The sequence below is a fragment of the Heptranchias perlo genome, chromosome 1, assembly GCF_035084215.1.
Source record: "Heptranchias perlo isolate sHepPer1 chromosome 1, sHepPer1.hap1, whole genome shotgun sequence".
NCBI classification, from domain to species: Eukaryota; Metazoa; Chordata; class Chondrichthyes; order Hexanchiformes; family Hexanchidae; genus Heptranchias; species Heptranchias perlo.
In genome coordinates this window covers 75722020-75746324 of record NC_090325.1, presented here as the reverse complement: position 1 = coordinate 75746324, position 24305 = coordinate 75722020, and the positions used below count along the sequence as shown (strand labels likewise).

At 41.9% G+C, this 24305-nt stretch overlaps 1 protein-coding gene across 1 annotated transcript; it reads right to left on the bottom strand.

Annotated features, from left to right (window-relative positions):
- Window positions 1-1540: 1540 nt before the first annotated feature.
- On the bottom strand, window positions 1541-23523 carry frg1 (FSHD region gene 1). The gene is made up of 9 exons (XM_067986820.1): window positions 23417-23523; window positions 22097-22161; window positions 19982-20104; window positions 17185-17242; window positions 13519-13633; window positions 9420-9524; window positions 5607-5698; window positions 2240-2350; window positions 1541-2125 (listed from the first exon to the last, which is right to left on the bottom strand). The coding sequence occupies exons 1-9, from the start codon at window positions 23470-23472 to the stop codon at window positions 2089-2091; spliced, it is 762 nt and encodes a 253-aa protein (XP_067842921.1). The 5' UTR covers window positions 23473-23523; the 3' UTR covers window positions 1541-2088.
- Between the last annotated feature and the right edge of the window lie 782 nt (window positions 23524-24305).

Sequence of the window (24305 nt, the reverse complement as noted above, 5' to 3'; positions counted from 1 at the left end):
TTCTGCCTCATGGGAATGTGCCTACACTGCACCTGAACCATCTCCTCCTTCAAGTCGATGACCTTTTTTCAGAACTGGAAGAAGTTGAAGATTTAACAGTTTGTAAGCAAGTACAGAGCCAGGCAAAGTGGTGGGGGGGGGGGGGGGAGGCGGGGAGGGAAAGAGAAAGGAAGGGGAGGGGAGGAAAGAACAAAAGAGAAGGTCTCTGATAGGATGGAGGGCAGGAATGATTAAATGACAAAAGGGATGGTGGTGCAAGGCAAGGAGGGTGGTAATGGGACAAGTAAAGAAATAAAAGATGGATCTCGAGGAGTTGTAAATGGTAACAGCAGAATCATTACCAGCACCTGCTGTCCGAAAACATGGGAGCACTGGTTATGATCTGAAATTATTGAAATCAATGCTGAGTGCAGAGGTTGTAAAGTGCCTATTCCAAAGATGAGGTGCTGTTTCTTGAACTTCCGTTGAGCTTCATTGGAACAGAGTAGGAGGCCGAGGATACAGAGGTCAGAATGGGAATGGGATGGAAAGTTAAAATGGCAAGCGGCTGGAAGGTCAGGGTCACGCTTGCGGATTGAGCGGAGGTGTTCAGCAAAGCAATCATCCAACCTGCGTTTGGTCTCCCCAATGAAGAGGAGACCGCATCGTGAACAGCTAATATGGTATATTAAATTGAAAGTACAAGTAAATTGCTGTATCACCTGGAAGGAGTGTTTGGGGCCCTGGACGATGGGGAGGTGAACGGTCAGGTGTGTATCTCCTGCGCTCGCATGGGAAGGTGCCGTGGGAAGAAGCGCAGGTGATGGAAGAGTGGAACAGGGTGTCGCAGAGGGAACGGTCCCTTCCGAATGCTGAAAGAGGAGGGCAGGGGAATGTGTGTTTTGTGTTGCATCGCGCTGGAGGTGGCGGAAATGGAGGAGGATGATATGTTGAATGTGGAGGCTGGTGGGGTGGAAGGTGAAGACAAGGGGGACCCTATCATGGTTCTGGGAGGGAGGGAGGGGAAGGGGTGAGGGCAGAAGTGTGGGAAATGGGACACGGTCAAGGGCCCTGACAACCAAAGTGCAGGGGAATCCTCGGTTGAGAAAAAAAGACATATCGGAAGCACTGGTGTGGAAGGTGGTATCGTCAGAACAGATGCGATGGAGATGGAGAAACTGGGAGAAGGGATTAGAATCCTTCTAGGAAGCAGGGTGGAAGTGTAATCAAGGTAGCTGTGGGAGTCGGTGGGCTTTTAGTAGATATTGGTTGACAGCCTATCCCCAGATTCATCAAATATTTGGTTTACTTCATTTGCTAAGTAGGTGATTATGCTTGACTTGCATTATCATTGAAAAAGAACACATTAGGAATGTAGCTTTGAGTGCTATTCCATACAGTATAAAAAACAAATAATAAGCACATAATCTTTTAAGATAATGGACCAAAGCATAACTCTGTTAATCTTATTTATTTTAAGACACACTCTTGCCAGATATGTGCTTACTTCTCTTACTGCAGTCTAAACCTAAAAAGAAATCAGAATAGCAGAAGCTTAGTATTAATTTTATACATATTTTAATTTTATACATGTTTAATAGACTGAGGTTTTTGACATTTGATGGTTTGTCCACATCCCAAATTTAAGACTTGTATCAGCATGGATCGTGAATGAGCACGTATGAAATAAGGGAGTCAATAATGGAACTAATTAAGTCATTATAAATGTTGCACACAGAATTATACAGTTTATATAACTCTGACAAAGATTCTGTGTTTGAGGTTGTCTTTCACTCTTCCCTTCCTTGGAGCATTTGTCAGAGTAAAAGTTTAGTTGGAATGTACTCAGTCACTACAACGAAGTGGAATGCAACATCATGCAGTTCATTCTTACAATAGGATTAATCTACAACAGTAGCCATGCAAGGCTACCAACATAGTACGCCCATCAAAAGAAAAATGGCAATTAAAAATGGCAGGTTTACACTACACATACTGCTGCTGGCTGTGCAGCACTGCCAGTTCTGTATGAACGCAAGTCGTCTTGGAGATAAAAAAAGCCACACATCCAGTGAAAATATTAAGATTATTAAAACCTATATCCTTGCTTCATTTGCAATATCGGTCAGCTTTCATCTTGGATCTCCTGCAGAGCAAAACACAGACATTTCATTATGAATTGTAATGATAAAAAGTAACTGAAGAATCTAAATGGAAAGCCTTCTTCCTAGTTGCTAAATTTAAAAACTCAAGCACATACCTGTCTAGCAAGGCCTCATGGAAAGCACCTTCTTTCCTGGCTTTCTTCAGCATTTTACTGTCCTCTACATTTACTCTAAGTTTTTGATCTTGAAAACTCTGGAATTTCTTTCTGCAACAGAAGAATGAAATATAGTGTGAACCTATAAGCCTTTAGCACAATGCCATGGTACCTTCAAAACTAGTTCTCATCCACTTTTTCAAGTCATACAACTCTGGATTAAGTTTCAGTTTTTATACTTCAATTTTTTTTTGCAATGTCCTCTAATTACTCTGTGAAACCAATATTGGTGTATGTATTGACAGTTATCAGGGCAGGCTTAGAGAACTGGAACTGTGACTATTTACTTTAGTAAACAATTTTACAACACCAAGTTATAGTCCAACAAATTTATTTTAAATTCCACAAGCTTTCGGAGGCTTCCTCCTTCCTCAGGTGAACGGTCCACATCATATTTACTTTAGCAAAGAGTAGACTTCAGGGGATATAATAGAGATTACATTGAGTTACAATAATAAAATAATGAAGGGATTAGATTGTTTTCAAGTGGATAGATTATTTAAGCAAGATAGGCAGGGAAAAACAGGGGGGGGGGGGGGGGTCACCAGTACAAGTTACAAAAGCACAGATTTAAGTTAGATGCTGGGAAGTACTTCTTTTCACAATGTCACTGACAACACTAAGTTAGGTGGCATAGCAAGTAGTATAGATGGAAGCAGAAAGTTGCAAAGGGACATTGATAGATTAAGTGAGTGGGCAAAACTGTGGCAGATGAAGTTCAATGTGGGGAAGTGTGAGGTCGTCCACTTTGGATCTGAGAAAGACAGTTCAGAATATTTTCTAAATGATGAGATGCTAGGAACTGTGGAGGAGCAGGGGGATTTAGGGGTCCATGTATAGAAATCACTAAAAGCTAGTGGACAGGTACAAAAAATAACTAAAAAGGCAAATCAAATGTTAGTCTTTATCTCAAGGGGGCTGGAGTACGAAGTGGTGGAAGTTATGCTACAGTTGTATTAAGCTCTGATTGGACCACATCTGGAGTACTGCGTTCAGTTCTGGGAACTGTACCTCAGGAAGGATACATGGCCTGGGAGGGGATACAATGCAGATTCACCAGAATGATACCAGGGCTAAAAGGGTTAAATTATGAGAACAGGTTGCACTGACTAGGCTTGTGTTCCCTTAAGTATAGAAGACTAAGAGGTGATCTAATTGACATGTTTAAGATGATTAAAGGATTTGATAGGGTAGATGAAGAGAAACTATTTCCTCTGGTGGGAGAGTCCAGAACAAATGGGCATAACCTTAAAATTAGAGCTAGGCCATTCAGGGATAATGTCAGGTAACACTTCTTCACACATCTGGAACTCTCTCCCCATAAAAGCTGTTCAGGCTAGATCAATTTAAATTGAGAGTGACGGATTTCTGTTGGTTAAGGCATATTAAGGGATATGGAACTAAGGCAGGTAAATGGAGTTGAGATACAGATCAGCCATGAACTAAGTGAATGGCAGAACAGGCTCGAGGAACTGAATGGCCTACTCCTGTTCCCATGGTTGTACCGGAATAGGTTGACAGTATGTGCGGAAGACACCTCAAATTATAGAAGATGGGGAGTAGTGATATCAGTCACTGTGGTCTTCTGGAACTTGTTTGATTGCTTTTGGGGTTCAGAGATGAATTTTCCAGATATTTTTCTTAAATTGGCCTTAGGTTTGTTCTTTTTCTGTCCTTCCCAGGAGATTGCATGACTGCAGGGGTTGGGTGCAGATTGCAAAGTCTGGATGGGACAGGCTTGATGCACCAGCTGGTGTGTCTCGTCCTTTTTTGTATAAATTTGAATCTGCTTTGATAGGTTAGAGAGAGGAAAGTAGATAGTGCTGATGCTCCATACCTCTAACTAGTGGAACCACTGTTCAACGGGGGATGGTACGTGCCCATGCTGTAGTCAAGGGGATGGTGGCAGTCCACTCACACATCTAATGGTGAATTGTATTGCTCAACATGTCAATCGTGAGGAGTGCCCGGTATCCACAGTCTGATTAACAAGGACTCAAACCTGTGCTAGTCAGTTGCCTGACCAACTAGTGGTTATGCTCACAGAGTAGGAGGTATATGGGATGGAAACCCTTTAACAAATTGGATACGCTGATGCTATCACATTCAGTGTCAGCTGTGGTTCAGTGGTAGCACTCTTGCCTCTGAGTCAGCACAAAATCTAGGCTGACACTCCAGTGCAGTACTGAGGGACTGCTGCAATGTCGGAGGTGCCATCCCTCTCAGGTGGACGTAAAAGTTGCCATGGCACTATTTCAAAGAGCAGGGGAATTTTCCCCGGTGTACTGGCCAATATTTATCCCTCATCCAACACCTCAAAACAGATTATCTGGTTGTTATCACATTGTTGCTTGAGGGACCTTGCTGTGCATGACAACAGTGACTACACTTTCAAAGTACTTCATTGGCTGCATGAGGTCATGAAAGGCACTATATAAATGCAAGTCTTTCTTTCTTTTTGATACCTGAACCATATCAAGTGTACGGTAATCACAGTAACCAACTACTCTGGCTTATTAATGGAACTAGAAAATAAGACACTCCCCCTCCCCTCCCTCCCCCCCCCCACCCCAGTTTCAGGTACCCTTCAAGCCGATGCCCTAGCTGGACAAGCAACAGGAAGCTTATCAGCGCCGGAGTATTACTGCACCATACATGCAAGACCAAAATCTGGGGACGCTCAATTGTCTCTCAAGTTTCCTTATCCACATAGAGCATCCCTCTACTATAGAAGCTCCACAGTATAAAGAATTTCTAAAGTATGCAGCATACAAGATGATTTGACATTAAATCACAATATTCCAGACGTATATTTGAAAAATAAAGACTGGTGCGCTCTCTTTCTCCAATTTTATACCAAGCATGATCAAGTTGTTACAGGTCAGCTGCAGCATGTATTTGAGGTAGTGTAGAACTTAGTGTTCTGTTCCAACCATAACCTCAAGACATGACCCCCCTCTACTGCAATCGTGATATTTCCACACTGTCTACCCTTACTGATCAGCCTGAGAAAGACTGCCTTAACAGTGTTAAGTTGGAAGCAATTTTGTACCGTGGACTATATCTCAAGAAACTGCAAAAACTATCCAAACTAACTGTCACTAGGTACCAGGCACCGAGGAAAAGGAAGGACTCATTTCATCTCTCTGGGCAGGATATGAACCTAGATCTGGAGATGAAAGGATGGTATTATGCTGCAGCTATCCATTCTCTCTTCCCTTAGTAATTAAAAAAAACCAAAGTATTGATATGTGCATCTTATTCTGTGGACAAGTTCAATCATGCTCAGAACTGTTGTTATACTTACACATAGTTGATTTCACACTGCTTCACGTTACCCTTGTCTTCATCTAAAAGCTCATCTTTTTCCTTTTTTACAATGTCAGCACATGAACGGATCTGTTTAAATCAAAAATGTAACTTACTGATAAAGTGTAAAAATGTACAGAGTCAGACCTGGCTAATCTGTGTGCATTGAGGATAGAGAGGGAGAGCAGGATTAATAAAACTGCTGGAATAGAAGCAGAAGGCTTAACTGAGATAAATAGTGAGCAATTATTGCCAGAGAAAAAAGGAAAGAAAGGCAAAGTGAGAGATAAGGATACTGTTGTAGAAAGGGCAAAGGATACTAAAAAAGTTAAATGAGAAAATCAGGAAAAAAAATAAGATTCAATGTTTCAAAAAAAAATGGAGTCAGGATTGAATGGTCTATATGTGAATGTACAAAGCATTCCAAAGTGCATTGAAGCATTAGAAACATTAATAACTATTTGGAGGGACAATACGTTAGCTACAACAGACTTGTGGCTTAGGTTTCAATAGGACTGGAAACTTCCTATTCCTGGTTATAACATTTCAGGAGACAAATGCGATTGGTGGCACTATTAATAAAGAAGTCTATCACAGCGCTAAGAAGTAAAGATGTTCCAGGGACTTGTATTAAGAAGAATCTAAATGCATAGAGTTAAGGAATAAAATGAAAATTGTAAAATTCTCAGTGTGCAGTGCAGGTCACAGAAGAGTGGAGATAAGATAGGGAATTAGATCTGCAGACAGTTCAGAGCGATAAGTAAAAACAATAATATTGGATGATTTTAACTATCCTAAGGTAAACTTGGATAACATGCTAGTAGTGAAAGTGTGGAATGATTTTTAGAATGCAAACAAGGCTGCTTCCTAGATCAGTAGGTTTCTAATTAAACAAGTGAAGAAGCATTGTTTGATTTATTTCTGGGAAAGGAAGTGGGGCAAATATCTGATGAGAGTATGAGAACAATTGGGAAATAGAGATACAGTTACATTCAATTCAAGAATAGAAAAGGATAATGAAAAGTCAAAGATAAGAGTGCTAGATTGGTTAAAGGCAAAGTTCAGTGAGAACAGAAAGGATCTGGCCCAAATTAACTGGGCAGAAAAGTTACCAAACATGATGACAGATCAGAAATGGGGATTCTTCAAATATGAGATGTACAAAAGAAATATATTCCAGAAGGTAAAAAGGGAGTGCATCAAAGAACGGAGTTCTTGGGGAAAGTGGGAGATTAAAGCTGAACTAGGACTAAAGAAAATTATGAGGAATATTGACAATGCAATGGGGAGATAAAAAGGGAAAAAAGGCTAGCAGATAGTAAAAAAGGAAATAGTATGGGCTCTTATAGGCATATCAAGAAGTAAATACATTATATTGACATGTGGAGGACATAAGTACAGCAGAGATATATGAAAGACCAATAATGCGTTTTACCCGGAGGCTGACTTGGCTGAGAGTGCAATGATTCTGAAGAATGCTGGCATTTATTAGCTGCATAAGAGTGTGCACTGAGTTTGCTTCACACAATCACTTTAATCAATTAAAGCCACTTATTGGTTGGCCACGGTTATTCTTAGGCAATGTTGACACTGAAGTTTTGACATTTCACTATGTTTTCACTTTGACCATCATTTATAAAAACTGACACAAAATTCATATTTAAGAGGCAGAAACAATGGAAATCTGGGGCATGATTTTGACCTTGAATTGGAGGGTGGGGAAAGATTTTCAGGTGTAAAACCCGGAAGGTAAGTTGGCGGGTCGCGATCGAGGTCATCAAATTTTATTTCCTGGCTTTGCGCCAGGCAGCCAGCCTGATTGTCGGGCGGGCTGGCTGGCTGGCTGGCTGGCTGGAAGATGGGAAGGCCTGCAGTAGCAGGCCGCAGCCAGGGATCGGAGGGAGGAATCATGGGACTGACACCGGGACTTGGAGATCGGAGGTCGATTGAAGAGATTAGACATCAGAAGACAAGATTGGAGGTCGGGTGAAGTGGAGGGGGGGAATTGGCCGATAGCAGGGGTCCTGTTGGCCAGGTGAGCTTGTTGGGCCTGGAAGAAGCACTCCAGCTCCTCCGGGCCCACAAGTAGTGCAATAAAGGCACTCACCTCGTGGATCCAGCCCTTTCCGCTTGCTTTCACCTGATGTGAATCAGAGGTGATGGGAAACCCGAACAGGTAAGATACGTTTGTAAAGCACAAAATATTGAGTACCTCAAGTATTTTAATGAGGTACATTGCCCCTTTAAGTATCAGCCCACCGGTTTTAAGTGGGGCGGTACTTTCTGGTGTCTGTTGTACACACGCAAATAAACCTGCCTGGGCTTGTTGGAGTTGGGATGCTGTCCCGCTCTAAAAAGCTGTTATTTTAACATCTCACCCACCACCCACCAACCCACCCGTTCTTGGGGTTAAAATGATCCCCCTGATGTTTGATGTTCATTTACTTTAATGTGGACTCGGAAGGAGGGGTATACAGATTAACTATGCAAAAAACAATGGTTTTAGATAGCAATGAACAAAGTGTTACTTAATTCCAAGCATAGTGAAATACAACTGAACAAGTCTGACCAAATGGCATTCAAACACTTTAGAAGTATAACTTTATTTTGAAAAATAATCTATTTGAGGATAGTTTTCTCTCTCCCTGGGCTACACACTGTGGCTAATGGGCAAGGAGGCCCCATGGATGCACCAATACCATTCTGAACCAGCTAATGCACCAGTGCAGTCCAGGGAACAAACACGATTTCTCCTTGTCATCCTGTGTGAAGAATCTGTTAGGCCTGAGACTAAATAAAGACTATATTAAAGAACATATTTAATAATTTAGAAATTGAATTGCAATTTCAAAACTGATAGATGAGATTACCAGAATAAAACGGAAACACATGGAATTGAAAGCTTCTTCATGGCATGGGGAGGAAGCTAGTTCGAAGATAGGAGGCAGAAACTTGGGATATGGGGGTTATTTTTGGATTGGCAAATAAATGATGTCCCCAGGGATTAATGCTGGAAATCCAGCTTTTTATTCAATATATAAATGACCTATATTTAAGAATAGAGGTGAGCATATGCAAATTTGCAGATTATAAGAAGATAGGAAATATAGTGAGATTTGCAACAAAAGAGCATAAAATTGCAAAACGGCCTGTTAGAATTCCTTTAGGTGGTTTCAGAGCTTTTGTATAAATGATACACTGTCGACATTGTTCATTTAGACTCCAAGAACAAATGCAAATTAGATAGATTTCTTTCAGAACATAACATTTTGGGATACAGTACGAGTAATTTGAGACATGACATATGGTAAGTGTAGTATGCTTGGGAGGAACAGATCACTTTGGACCTATGTTTTCCAAAGGTCTCTACCACTGGAGTTTTCTTCACCTCATGTCTGAGTTTGTTGTAGACTAATTGATAGAGATTGATTGCTATGTTTAGTCAACAACTCCATTATTGTTGTATCATGCAACTGCCAGGATGGTAGAAGGCGAACTAGATGGATCTTGGTTTATTTTCATCTAGCAATTCCTAAGTTCCTATATACACAGACTGATGAGGAGCCTGTATCCACTACTATTTAGATCCAGTGCATGTCTGAATCCTGGTACATCACTGTCTTTCAGTAATGATAAATTATCAAACCACTAATCATTTTGAATGCTCATGCAGAATTTATCAATTGGTAATAAATAAAACCTTTTACCTCTAGGCATGTGATAGTGAAGCCACATCAACTTAAAAAGGGAAGTGGAAAAGGTTATTCCCTGGTTTTATTTACATTCAAACCAGAACAATCCACAGGAATACCTTTATCATCTCCTCCTCTCCGGCTGTTTTTCGTTTTGCAATAATGTCACCATCATCATTACAGGAGATGAAACAGCTGTTTGAAGCCATCAATGCCAACTTTCCCTGGAAAAAGAAAATCTAGTGAGTATACAATGCTTTCCTACCACATAAATATGCGTGCTTTATAAATACTATTGAAATCTCTTCTTTTTTGGACTGTACTGAGAAACTCCTTGAACTCACTTTGCCCCGTTTTCTCCTCCTCTTGTCCCTCTCAACCTAACCATGCACATAAACTCCTCTCACACAAGTCACACATCACCTTGGACAACATGGGGGTGAAACCTTGCAGTTGACACACCCAGACCAGTCATATATATCTCCTCAAATGTAAGAGGCCTAAAGTTACACTATTTGAATAGTTATAAGTTAGGATACTGTAGTCCTAATCTACACAACAGAATGTGTACTTCACACATTCTCATGTACATGGAAACAAAGATAGTTATCCCAGAGGCAGTCACAGCAGACAACTTTAAAATTGTTACAATACTCACAAGCTTTAAGTATTATTCTTATGATCTGAAACAGGCTAATGGATACATATCCGGCTGCACAATCAGACCATGCCAAGCATATTCATGGTAGATATATGTTCTACAATATTTACATAAGAACATAAGAAATTTCAATGACCATATTCAGAAATGGTGGCTAGAGCAACATATTTGAAATGTAACATATATCAATTGACAGACTGTAGAATAGACAATTCTGATCTCTCCAACTGCTAAGCCATTAAGAGAAATGTACAGTCGAAGTGACAAAATCACAATGTGTGAAATCTATCAAATGCTCAATTTATTGCTATCAAGAAAATGCCTATAATACAAAAAACATCCCATGGCATATATCACAGCGCTGTTTGGCTTCATTGGCAGGAGATACCAACTCTGTGGATGAACTGAGATTCACACTGCCCACATATAACGTTGCACTTGGAAGGTCTACCAAGCGATAAACCTGATTAAAAACAAAATTGGAACATGTATAATTTAAAGTATTACATGATTTGGGGTTGATTGTTAACATTATCCTATTTACGGCACATATAAGGGGTGTAGATTTTGGTTCGCAGGAGACTTGGACTGCTTATGGAACCTGCCTTCTTACTGAGAACACAAGATTAGTGTTGATGAAAGGCCAGAACAGCAGTATCTTTTCTCTTGACCTTTCTTAGTCCACTTCCTGATGACCCAACCTGTCCTTCTTAGCCCTAGTCTTGCTGATCTCATCAATCACTCTCTATCCTTCGGAACGCTCCAAACTCTTTCAAAGCAGTCATCACAATTCCTCTTCTTAAAGTCCAACTTCAAATACCCCTTTTTTCAAACTAACACCCCATCTTTAACCTTAAGCTTTCTATCCAAGATTCTTGAGTGCATTGTTGCCATCAAATATGCACTCACCTTTCTCATTCAAATCCTTCCAGTCCAGACACAGCACCAAGACTGCCCTGGTCAAAGCCACAGATGAAATGCTACGTAACCGTGTCCCCAGTTCACTGCTCCTCCTCATCCCTGTTGGCCTCAGCGCTGTTAACCACTCTATTCTCCTCTACTGCCTCTCCTCCATGGTCCATCATCACGGGACTGCTCTCTAGTGGTTCCACTTCTAATTATCCCAAATGTAGTCATTACATCCTTTCAAACAGTTCCTCCTTTCCTGCCCACATAATTATGGTGTTCCAGTGCTTCATATCTTTGACAGCTTTTGCAAACTCTGGGTCAATTTCCAAACATATGCCCACAATATGCTCTATCTAAATGTCACCACCGTGGACCCCAAGGCTTCACAATATTTTCCATTTAACATCAAATCTATGGAGCAGAGCACAACACGGGAAGGGAGGTGGGAGGAGGGAGGGAGAGGAGAAGGCAGCCCATACAAAGGAGTGGTGCATAGGAGGGTACAATTTTTTAAGATTATAAAGTGTACCTCAGGAGATGTAGGAACATAATGCAGGAAACTATAATGGTAATTGTTCTCAAATAATTTTTTCTTTGGATTCTATTTTAAATCAGGAGGTTGTTTCTTTGTCCAATCACAAAATCAGAATGCATCATTAAAGCACCATAACTTTATGACTGACTGAAAAGACAGGTCATTCACACAGCATACTTATTGTTTGCAAGCTCCCACTATCCCTGTTTAGTATTAGACTCAGTAGGAGATGGCATTCTTAACTGCATTCTGGAAGGTGTGGTCTATCAATGTGACATACATAGCATGACATGGGTGGATTCTAGGAATTCAAGTTCACTACCTAGTTGAATCGCTTCATTCAATCACAAAACAAGCTTGGGGAATGAAGCATAACACAAGCCCCAGGCCTCAGAGAAAATAGCAGGCCTGTGTGGGGAAAACATCTTGGAGGCATTTCTAAAGTAGATTGCGTGACTTTGTGTGCGAGTTTAGTGTTCTTTTGCAGAATTGTTTAAATTTTATACATTTATGTTTTAACTGTTATTTTCAGATGGGCAGAGTGGATTTAATGGCAAATCAACATAGCCACTAAGGAACTTACAGTATTTTTTTTTCAAGCAATTGATTGTTTGGATTCCTGGTTGTCGTTTGGTACTTTTTTCTACCGGTCTATATTTGAGCAGTGACATTAAATTAACATGATGTGGAGATGCCGGTGATGGACTGGGGTTGACAATTGTAAACAATTTTACAACACCAAGTTATAGTCCAACGATTTTATTTGAAATTTACAAGCTTTCGGAGGCTTCCTCCTTCCTCAGGTAAATGTCACATTTACCTGAGGAAGGAGGAAGCCTCCGAAAGCTTGTAAATTTCAAATAAAATCATTGGACTATAACTTGGTGTTGTAAAATTGTTTACAGTTAAATTAACAGACAGTGGTTGCTTAAGCCAATCAGAAAAATGTAATGTATACTTCTGAAGTGTAACGCCCTATATACACTTTTAAGGTGCGATGTGTTATTCAAGAACTTTAATTATACTTCACACAGTGAGGCAGCAGAGGCATTATACTATGTAACACACACTGTATTATTGGATAATATGGTTATGTCCCATGGTGTTGCTCATGGACAAATAAAAACTTCCTGGATAATAAAGGCTGACCCTTCAGTGCGGTAGTGAGTGTGCGCTGTATGATCGGAGGCACCTTCCTTTGGAGATAGTAAACTGAGGCTCATCTGCCTATTCAGTGGTTTGGGCAGATGCTAAAAGTTCCCATGGCACTATTTGAAGACAAGCAAGGAGTTTTTCCAGTGCCCCAAGAAAACATTGCTCCGTCAATCAATATTACCAAAAGAAAAGCAGATTATCTGGTCATTCTGAAACACAAGATAAATGTGGATAAGGAAGGCCATTCAGTCCATCTTAGATCATCAGAAAAACCCTAAAGTCCCCCCACTGCAGCATCCAAATGGTTCTTAAAGTGATTCCAAGATTTTGCCTCCACAACATTGTACAGTGGCCCATTCTATGTGTTGATTACTCTGGGTGAAAAACTTCCTGCCATCAAGTCCTAGATTTGCCTTTTAGTTTTTTGAACCTGTGGCCCCTTGTCTTACTCTCAAATTAATTTAAAATAGTTTTCCCAATTTACCTTTTCCATACCGTTTACAATCTTATATATACCTCTATGAGATAGCCTCTCACATGCTTCCTTCTAAGGCTGAAAAGTGCAAGGTTCGCCAGTCTTTTCTTGTAATTTAGACCTCTGAAATAAGGATTACCTTTTTGGCACTTCATGGCACTACCTTCATTGTGTGAATGTTGCCATTGTGTTTTGGTAACTAGAACTGGATTACTCTGGCTGAAACACAAGATAAATGTGGATAAGGAAGGCCATTCAGCCCATCTTAGATCATCAGTACTCAAGGTGCAGTCTGACCAGAGCACTTTACAATTTGATCACTAATTCCTTTGACTTGTATTCTGTTTCGGCCATGTAATTCAACATTGTATTAGCTTTGTTGATTACTGCTCTGTATTTGGAATAAGGGAAGGAAAAAAGCAGGGTATAATTGGTTATGTGATAGAATTAACAAAATAAAATTAGTAAGCAGAAGCAACTTACATCCTGAAAAACTGGCTCCCACTGTTCTCTTGACCCAATTGCATCTGATCGTCCAGTTACAACTCCATCAGAATTTATTCCCATATATTTGCCATAGCCAGACTTCAATGCTATTCTATTGAAAAACAAAAATAGTGAAAATATATTATGCGATGATATTAATGCATAAGAATGTTTTAAATACAGTATTTTGGTTTATATAGTTATTATAAAAGTGTATTTTACATAAACCTAATTTACTCAGCATGATATGACAAGTTAAAAATTGTAGAGTTGTCTGATTACCATCTGCCAACTTGGTTCATTAAATACTGCAGTCCCACATATTTGCATTGCTTTTAATGCACTATAGTAGATAGTAATATCAAATACATTTATACCTGAGCAACGCAAGACATTCATGTCTCCTTCTTACTGAAATTACAAATCTGATAATTGACAATGAGGCTGTTGGATTTCTGATTCAAAACTGTATCTATGTAAAATACATACACACTGCAGAGCTTCTGTATGATGGATTTATAAAACAATGTAAACAATAGGACTGATTGCTGATAACTAGCAGTCTTATTAGATTGTTGAGGCCATCTGTCGTCAAATTTTGTCTGATAATGCTCCTGTGTAGCACCTTGGGATATTTTACTATGTTAAAGGCGCTATATAAATGCAAGTTGTTGTTGCATAGCGTGCAGCAGCAGTAAATGAAGCAAATACAATCTTGGGTCCTACGGTGCATGGACTAGAACACAAATCACATGTGATATTGAGCCTATACATGGTATTGGTTCATTTCCATCGGGAGTACTGTGTGCAGTTCTGGTCATCATATTACAGGAAGGACACTGTTGGCCAGGGGCTGCAGAAACTACTGAGTTTATTCTGAACTGCTGACACACAGGCAAAAGCAACTTTTGAACTGAAGTAACCTGAGTTCAGTCGCTGGCCTGATCTAACGACGTGAATAAAGCGAATTGAGAGTTAAGAGAGAATTGACTCTTCTCCTCTTTGTACTAAGCTAATAACCGTAACCGGTGACCTCCGGTCAACACCACCATGGCCCTGGAAAAGGTAGCAACAAAGTGCAGCCCATCTGATATCTAAGCTACAAGGAAAGACTACAGAACTGTGTTTGTGAAAATAGATCTTATTAAGGCATTCAAGTTCCTCAAGAGTATCGACAAGTTGAACTCGGAGAAACTGTTTACTATGGCCCAAAGAATGACCAGGGGAGGAGGGAGGGCAAAGGATGAAGCTCTGAAGAGGGAAAGTGAATGGACAGATCAGTTAGAACTATTTGACACAGAGACTGGTGAATGTTTAGAATGGACTGCTGAGGGAGGTGATCTAAGCTGATAACCTCAGTAATTGGAAGAGGAAAATGGGTGGCATTTGGCAAAATAAAGCAAGCAAGGGATACAGGTAGTGAACAGTGTATTCTGATTCTGCACTCTGGTGCCAGGTAGTTGGAGCAAAATGATCTTCTCTGGTCCTGTACATTCCTATCACTCACAATGGTCACCTGTATTCAAAACTTTAAGAATTATACTAAGGCATCTATGGGGACCCTGCAAAAATTTTCTTTAACACCACCAATTCCCTATAATTCATTTTTAAATTGCTGCAAAATTATATGCAAAGCAAGTGTAAATAGTTCATTCAAATGCAAATTTATCATATATATATATATATATACTGTATTGGTATGTAATGTATATATTATATATATGCAAACACATTAATCTACATTTTTTGTATGTGTAATAGATTTCTGTTTATGCATATGAGCACAGACTATAAGCCTATGTTGCCCTGCTATTACAGACATCTTTCATGTTTGCTGAATAGGACAGAGAAGCACTCTCGCTGACGGACTAAGTCGACAGTCTCTTCAATGTCAGCGGCCATGATTTATGAAAGACTCGTTATACAATGGAAGAATTTCTGAAATGGTAACAGCATCCAAGAGCAGGTTCAAGAGAAAGGAAGAAAGGAAAACTTGGATTTATTTAGTGTCTTTCATGACTTCAGGACGTCCCAAAGTGCTTTACATCCAATGAAGTACTTTTGAAGTGTAGTCACTGTTGTAATGTAGGGAAACGTGGCAGCCAATTTGCGCACAGCAAGGTCCTACAAACAACAATGTGATAATGATCAGATAATCTGTTTTAGTGATGTTGGTTGAGGGATAAATATCAGTCAGGACCCCAGGAGAACTCCCCTACTCTTCTTTGAAATAGTGCCATGGGATCTTTTACATCCACCTGAGGGGGCAGACGGGGCCTCGGTTTAACATCTCATCCAAAAGACGGCACCTCCGACAGTGCAGCACTCCCTCGGTACTCCACTGGGAGCTTCAGCCTGGATTTTGCGCTCAAGTCTCTGAAGCAGGGCTTGAACGCACGACCTTCTGACTCAGAGGCGAGAGCTACCACCCCAGTAATTATAAAAGGAAAATGGATGGCATTTGGCTCGTATTAGCTGATTATCCACAAATATTTCTGGCGGTGGGGGGCAGGGGGGCAGAGTCGAGGCTAGATCAGGAGAGCAGAAGGAGTCAGTTATATTACTTCCACTTTGGATGTGATTTAACATTGCTATTGCTATTTTATTCTGGGGTCACTGGACACAGCTGCGCAAGAACAAATAGCAAGGTAGATTTGTATGAGTGCCCAAGTCAATGGGAAAGTTAACTCTTCAGGATGGACATGAAAGCTGTGAACAGGCACAAGATCACAATGTGCAACCTTCAGGAAAACATCAGGAAATAGAAACCTTGAAACATAATATTTCCTTCAAGAAGAAATTAAATCTTTCATGCTGAAAAATAACGGCACCATTGAGCTTAAATCAGACTTTAGGAAATCCATAAGTTCCTGACCTCACATTTTGGGTACGTTTCAAAATCTTTTAAAAGGAACTTTTGACAACATCAAGGTGACTTTATGTTGGTAAAACACTTACAGGAATTTAGTTTATCACAATGAGACTTCACTGCACTTACAATCAGTGAGTGATTTTGTATATGTAGCCAACCATTTCAGTAAATGATTGGCTGAACTAATGTAATTTATGATAGTTGGTTAATGAATTAGTCTTCATTCCATTGCAGTTTAGTTTAATAGAACCCTTGATTAGGAATGGGAGTAGGCCATTCAGCCCCTCGAGCCTGTTCTGCCATTCAATTAGACCATGGCTGATCTGTATCTTAACTCCATCTACTCACCTTGGTTCTGTAACCCTTAATACTCTTGCCTAACAAAAATCTATCAATCTCAGTTTTGAAATTTTCAATTGACCTAGCCTTAACAGCATTTTGGGAGAAAGAGTTCCAGATTGCTACTACCCTTTGTGTGAAGAAGTGCTTTCTGATATCGCTCCCAAATGGCCTAGCTCTAATTTTAAGGTTATGCCCCCTTGTATTGGACTCCCCGACCAGAGAAAATAGTTTCTCTCTATCTCAAATCCTTTAATCGTCTTGAACGCCCCAATTAGATCACCCCTAATCTTCTATATTCAAGGGAATACAAGCCTCGTCTTTGCAACCTGTCCTCATCATTTAACCCTTTTAGCCCCGTCAATTGCCATTATCTGACATTATGGGGTAAATGAAGTGCATATTCTTCCTCCCCTCAAAAGAAACAAAATATTGTAACTTATATTTCTCACCTGGTTTCAGATAATTTAATAGCTGTTAATTGTTCTGGGGGATCAGGGTTTTCATTATCTGTTGCGGAAGAAAAAAAAATTAAAAAGATAATATCTTACAATGAGAAGGACAATTGTTCATTATCACCATGCAGCAAATGATGTTGAAAGCTTTTCCATAAAGAATTAATAAATGAACTTGCATTTATATAACACCTTTAAGCCACATAAAAGATTATTACTTAAGATAAAAAATCACGGGATTGGGGGTAATATTCTGGCATGGGTGGAGGATTGGTTATCAAACAGGAAGCAGAGAGTTGGGATAAATGGTTCATTTTCGGACTGGCAACCAGTAACCAGTGGTGTTCCACAGGGGTCGGTGCTGGGTCCCCAACTCTTTACAATCTATATTAACGATTTGGAGGAGGGGACCGAGTGCAACATATCAAAATTTGCAGATGATACAAAGATGGGAGGGAAAGTAGAGAGTGAGGAGGACATAAAAAACCTGCAAGGGGATATAGACAGGCTGGGTGAGTGGGCGGAGATTTGGCAGATGCAATATAATATTGGAAAATGTGAGGTTATGCACTTTGGCAGGAAAAATCAGAGAGCAAGTTATTTTCTTAATGGCAAGAGACTGGAAAGTACTGCAGTACAAAGGGATCTGGGGGTCCTAGTGCAAGAAAATCAAAAAGTTGGTATGCAGGTGCAGCAGGTGATCAAGAAAGCCAACGGAATGTTGGCTTTTATTGCTAGGGGGATAGAATATAAAAACAAGGAGGTATTGCTGCAGTTATATAAGGTATTGGTGAGACCGCACCTGGAATACTGCATACAGTTTTGGTCTCCATACTTAAGAAAAGACATACTTGCTCTCGAGGCAGTACAAAGAAGGTTCACTCGGTTAATCCCGGGGATGAGGGGGCGGACATATGAGGAGAGGTTGAGTAGATTGGGACTCTACTCATTGGAGTTCAGAAGAATGAGAGGCGATCTTATTGAAACATATAAGATTGTGAAGGGTCTTGATCGGGTGGATGCAGTAAGGATGTTCCCAAAGATGGGTGAAACTAGAACTAGGGGGCATAATCTTAGAATAAGGGGCTGCTCTTTCAAAACTGAGATGAGGAGAAACTTCTTCACTCAGAGGGTGGTAGGTCTGTGGAATTTGCTGCCCCAGGAAGCTGTGGAAGCTACATCATTAGATAAATTTAAAACAGAAATAGACAGTTTCCTAGAAGTAAAGGGAATTAGGGGTTATGGGGAACGGGCAGGAAATTGGACATGAAGCTGAGTTCGGATCGGTCAATGCCTTGTGGGTGGCGGAGAGGGCCCAGGGGCTATGTGGCCGGGTCCTGCTCCGACTTCTTGTGTTCTTTAGATTTGTGGTTGGGATCAGATCAGCCATGATCTTATTGAATGGCGGAGCAGGCTCGAGGGGCCGATTGGCCTACTCCTGCTCCAATTTCTTATGTTCTTATGTTCTTATGTTCTTTCACGTCCTCAAAACATCCCAAAGTGTTTTACGGCAAATTAATTACTTTTAGTTGTACTGCTGTTATGTATGCAAATGCAGCAGCCAATTTGTGCACAAACAGCAATGAGATAAATGACCAGTTAATCTGATTTTGGTGGCAACGGTTGAGGGTTAAATGTTGGCTAGGCCACCAGGAGAACTCCCCTGCTCTGGTGGATATAAAAGAGAAGAGGTAGATGGGGTGTCAGTTTATCATCTTATCTGAAAGACAGCATGTGTAACTATACAGCACGCCCTCAGTACTGCACTGAAGTGTCAGCCCAGATTTTGTGCTCAAGTTTCTGGAGTGGGGTTTGAACCCACAACTTTGAGAGAGTGCTACCATTGAGCTAAGCTAAAAAACATACTGAATATTTACAGTTTAAAAGCACTGACCAATATATCCTTTAACTTATTGCTCTATGAGACTTTTTTCAATAGACACTCAGAACTAACCAAAACTTGTTTTAAACACAAATCTCATGTTAGTACTATCCCGAGGGAGCACAACAATGTAATGGGTTGGAAGTATGTACATGAGGTATCAGAGTATAGGAAATGGGCTTGATTCTCCTCACTCCACTGAGTCCCCAATTTCAGCTGCAAAACAGCTGTCAAGCAAACATCAAAAGTAAAAGGTTGGGTGTGTTCCCAGAGAGACAGAAGGAAAATCTTCAGTCTGTTGTGTACCTTCTGACTACCAATTCAAAGCAGTGGTGATGGTGCTGGTTTCCCAATTTATTGGCCACATGTGGTGCACATTCCAGAAAAATGAAGAGGCTAAGGGATAGATTTTCAATTTACCGCATTGTGGATTGGCTGTGTGTTATAGGAACCACCCAATTTTCATTTTCATTGAAATCAGTAGAAATGAAAATTGGACGTTCAATTCGAAACGCTGGTTTTATGCCTGGGTGGCAATTGAAAATCCACCCCATAATATCTTTTTAAAAAGTCAGTTCTAAGAGGCTACATAGATAACAACGTACAAACCTACCAGTCCAACTACAATTACTTTTGCTCAATCTAAATGGCAGTTTTTATTCTTTAACAAATCAATCTAACTATAGGTGTTATCAGAAATGCTTTACTAATATACAAGTGTTTATAGTGAAATCAGAGCCATAAAGTGAGAGATTCAGCAAATGAATACACAAAGAACTTTAATTTTTTAAAATTAATTCTGGAAGTCACAAGTTGTATTAAATTTCCCAGTCTCTAAAACCTTAAAATGTTAATGAGATTTAAGAGCACAGATTAACCCAGATTAAAACATTTCAAATTGTGCCAGCAAACCTTTGTGTGGTGCCCCAAGAGTAAAAAGACCATTATCGAGAGCATGGATGTAGGTGCCTGTTCCCATCTCGATCGCCACACTTCCTGTAATTTCTCCAAAATTCCGAACTGCCCACCATCCCCCTAAGATGAAAATATAAGAAAAAGAGACAAGTTTGGAAAAACAAAATCAACAACACATGGAAAGAACTTGCATTCACATAGTACCTTGCATGACTTTATGACAACCTAAAGCGCTTCAGAACCAGTGAATGATTTTGACTTGTAGCCACTTTCGTTATGTAGGTAAATGAGACAACCAGCAAGGTCTCACAGAAAGCAAATGAGAATGCCAATTAAACTGTTATGGTGATGCTGGTTGAAGGATAAATGTTGGCCAGGTCACTCCGAGAACTCCCGAATAGTGCTATGTCTACCTGAACAAGCAGATGGGGCCTCGGTCTAACGTCTCGTCAAAAAGACAACATCTGTCTCAGTGTAGCACTTCCTCAGTACTGCACTGAAGTGTCAGCCTAGTTTATGTGCTCAAGTCTCTGGAGTGGGGTTTGAATCAATGACCATCTGACTCTGAGGCGAGAGTGTTACCAGGTGAGTCAAGCTGACACTTATTTAGTACAGGATCTTGGGACAGCACCTACAGTACAAATACTGTACAAATACTGTAGGAAGCTGTGAGCTTTGGCATTAAAAACTGCAAAATAAACTGAATCGTATTGGCTGCATAACACGTGTGCCAGTCAGAAGTGATTTATTTTCTGTAATTCACTGTTACCTCATTGGAATCATGTGTTCTCTACTTTTAAATACACTAAGATTGATAGTTTGATATGATGCTGTAAGTCTGTCTCACATTAGTACAATTGAGGGGCTCAGAGGACACCAGGGAGCTCCATAAACGATAAAGCTGAACGACGAGAGACAGGGAAGATAAAAAAAAAGTTGGCAAGAATGAGAAGAGGACAGAATAGGAGAAAGAAATGGAAAATATGCTGTGGGGGGGTTGCAAGGGAAATGAGCGTTACTCATTAGTAGGAGCAGGAACCGAACAATCACTGCTGGGTAAACCCACATGAAAAGTACCTGAGAGGCCCAAGATCAAACCTGTGGTATAAATGAAGTTATTCTATGGGAGTCAACAAATAAATGTTATTTTCACTTCCTAGAAAAGTGATAATTTGCATAGACAAGGTATGTCACTCCCATTCTGTAACAGCTTAGAAACCTGACCAGAATGTTCCATAAACAGCAAGCATTGTAGGGGTCCCATTCCTACATCAATCACTTGCACTAATGGACCTCATGAGTTATAAAAGATCACACGTAAGACACGTAAGGTTTGATCAGCAGGTAAAGTGACTGAACAAATATGCAGAACTGTATTGTCAGCGTACTGCCCTGTAAATGCTATGTAAAGAAAATGTACTACAACACCACTGGTGTACAATCCATCCCTTCAAAAAAAAATTTCAAAAATATGTTTATACTTCAACTCCTAGACAGTGGTTAGAATGTGAAACTTGCTACCACATGGGAGTAGTTGAGGCGAATAGCATAAATGCCTTTAAGGGGAAGCTAAATAAGTGCATCAGGGAGAAAGGAATAGAAGAATATACAAATAGGGTGAGACAAAGTAAGGTGGGAGATGGTTCGTGTGCAGCATGAACACCGGCATAGACCAGTTGGCCCGAACAGCCTGTTTCTGTGTTATAAATTCTATGTAACTGAAAAATATGAACTGACTGTTTTCCTGTTTAGATTTGTAATGGCTGGTTTAATGAAAAATTTTCGATTAAAAAAAAAATCAAAATTCTAATGTAATTCTCAATATTTAGTTGTAATACATTATTATCACATTAGAAAGCAATAGTGAAAATCACATTGCAATTTAGGGAACCGATAATGATAGAAAGAAATTGAGAAGCTGATCTGTTAACAATTTCTAAATTGGTAGACGTTTGTGCTACTTGAAGTCAACACGATACTGAAGAACTCCTGGCCAAGTGCCCGTTCATAGACTGCAGTATAAAGTTTTCTCATTTTCAAACCCCGTGGTTGGAAGATATACATGGAAAACTCAAAAGAACAGAGACACATTTTGTTACTAGACTCACTTACCAACAATATCAACAACCTGTTCCTCCTCCTCTCGTTTTCTTTTCCCTTTGTTTTTCTTTTTCTTGCTAAAGAAAAATGTAATGATTGACTTGAGCATATGAAATTTGTACAGGAGTTAGAGCTATGATGCCCAGCCACACAAGCTTCATCTATACAAACACAAAAGTGGCAGCAAATGAGTTCTGGATTGTAACATAAAAGCGAGCTGTATTTATTTATACTGGTTAGCTTTTTCCTCATAGTATGAATTGAAATAAACTCCAAAATTGTTGAAGTCCTAACAGCATGACAATTGTCGTAAGGTAAAGACTTGTAGAATCTGGAGTAAAACAACTCCCACAAACTACAACACTAAATATGATAAAGAATTGTAAACAATTTTACAACACCAAGTTATAGTCCAGCAATTTTATTTTAAATTCACAAGCTTTCGGAGACTTCCTCCTTCCTCAGGAACATTTACCTGAGGAAGGAGGAAGTCTCCGAAAGCTTGTGAATTTAAAATAAAATTGCTGGACTATAACTTGGTGTTGTAAAATTGTTTACAATTGTCAACCCCAGTCCATCACCGGCATCTCCACATCATGATAAAGAACACAGCTCCAAACAGGCGTTTCTCTCAACAGGAGAGAAGACACATTTTGATGTTTATGATAAACATAAATACAAAACACTGTTCAATTAAGAGAATGTACATTATCACTCATTCATCCAATCTCACTGACCCCCTGTGACCCCCGGCCCCTCCCGCCGACTCACCGCCCCCCGGCCCCTCTCACCGCCCCCCGGCCCCCGGCCCCTCTCACCGCCCCCCGGCCCCTCTCACCGACCCCCGGCCCCTCTCACCGCCCCCCGGCCCCTCTCACCGACCCCCGGCCCCCGGCCCCTCTCACCGACCCCCGGCCCCTCCCACCGACTCACCGCCCCCCGGCCCCTCTCACCGACCCCCGGCCCCTCCCACCGACTCACCGCCCCCCGGCCCCTCTCACCGACCCCCGGCCCCTCTCACCGCCCCCCGGCCCCTCTCACCGCCCCCCGGCCCCCGGCCCCTCTCACCGCCCCCCGGCCCCTCTCACCGCCCCCCGGCCCCCGGCCCCTCTCACCGCCCCCCGGCCCCTCTCACCGCCCCCCGGCCCCCGGCCCCTCTCACCGCCCCCCGGCCCCTCTCACCGACCCCCGGCCCCTCTCACTCTCTGTGACCATCGGCCGCTGTATCGGGCCCCGACCCTCAGGGTCTCCTGTCTCCAGCCCCGTTGCCCGGACTTTCACATCTTGCAGACACTGTTAATCTGCTCCGTTTTTCACAGTTTAAACTCGAACCTTTTCACCCCTTTTAGCACCAACTTCGTGCCCTTCACACAGGCATATTCCGCCATATTGGAAGCGAGCAGCGACCCCCGGCGGGCGGGAGGACTCGGCGACACAGCGACCCCCGGCGGGCGGGAGGACTCGGCGACACAGCGACCCCCGGCGGGCGGGAGGACTCGGCGACACAGCGACCCCCGGCGGACGGGAGGACTCGGCGACACAGCGACCCCCGGCGGACGGGAGGACTCGGCGACACAGCGACCCCCGGCGGACGGGAGGACTCGGCGACACAGCGACCCCCGGCGGGCGGGAGGACTCGGCGACACAGCGACCCCCGGCGGGCGGGAGGACTCGGCGACACAGCGACCCCCGGCGGGCGGGAGGACTCGGCGACACAGCGACCCCCGGCGGGCGGGAGGACTCGGCGACACAGCGACCCCCGGCGGGCGGGAGGACTCGGCGACACAGCGACCCCCGGCGGGCGGGAGGACTCGGCGACACAGCGACCCCCGGCGGGCGGGAGGACTCGGCGACACAGCGACCCCCGGCGGGCGGGAGGACTCGGCGACACAGCGACCCCCGGCGGGCGGGCGGACTCGGCGACACAGCGACCCCCGGCGGGCGGGAGGACTCGGCGACACAGCGACCCCCGGCGGGCGGGAGGACTCGGTACAGCGACACTGCGGATTCGAGGATGCTCAGACACAGCGGCATTTCACGCGTTTGTGAAAAATGTAACCTCTTTCTGAAAGTCTCACTGCACAAAAAACCCCATGCATTTACAATCTAAATCTCAGACTGCTATATATTTGAAAAATAGCAAGTCCACACTATAAGTTGCAATTTAGGCAAAAAGAATGACTTGTCATGGAAGATTTGATCTATTTACATTGCAGCATTG

What these genes read in the sequence shown, in the direction of transcription:
- frg1 (XM_067986820.1), bottom strand. Translation starts at nt 23,472, where the DNA reads ATGGCGGAATATGCCTGTGTGAAGGGCACGAAGTTGGTGCTAAAAGGG. An exon ending in ACAGGTTGTTGATATTGTTG is followed by an intron (nt 20,105 to 22,096) that starts GTAAGTGAGTCT and finishes TTTTCATCTTAG; the next exon opens with GGGGATGGTGGGCAGTTCGG. An exon ending in CATGAGGCCTTGCTAGACAG is followed by an intron (nt 2,126 to 2,239) that starts GTATGTGCTTGA and finishes TTTGCTCTGCAG; the next exon opens with GAGATCCAAGATGAAAGCTG.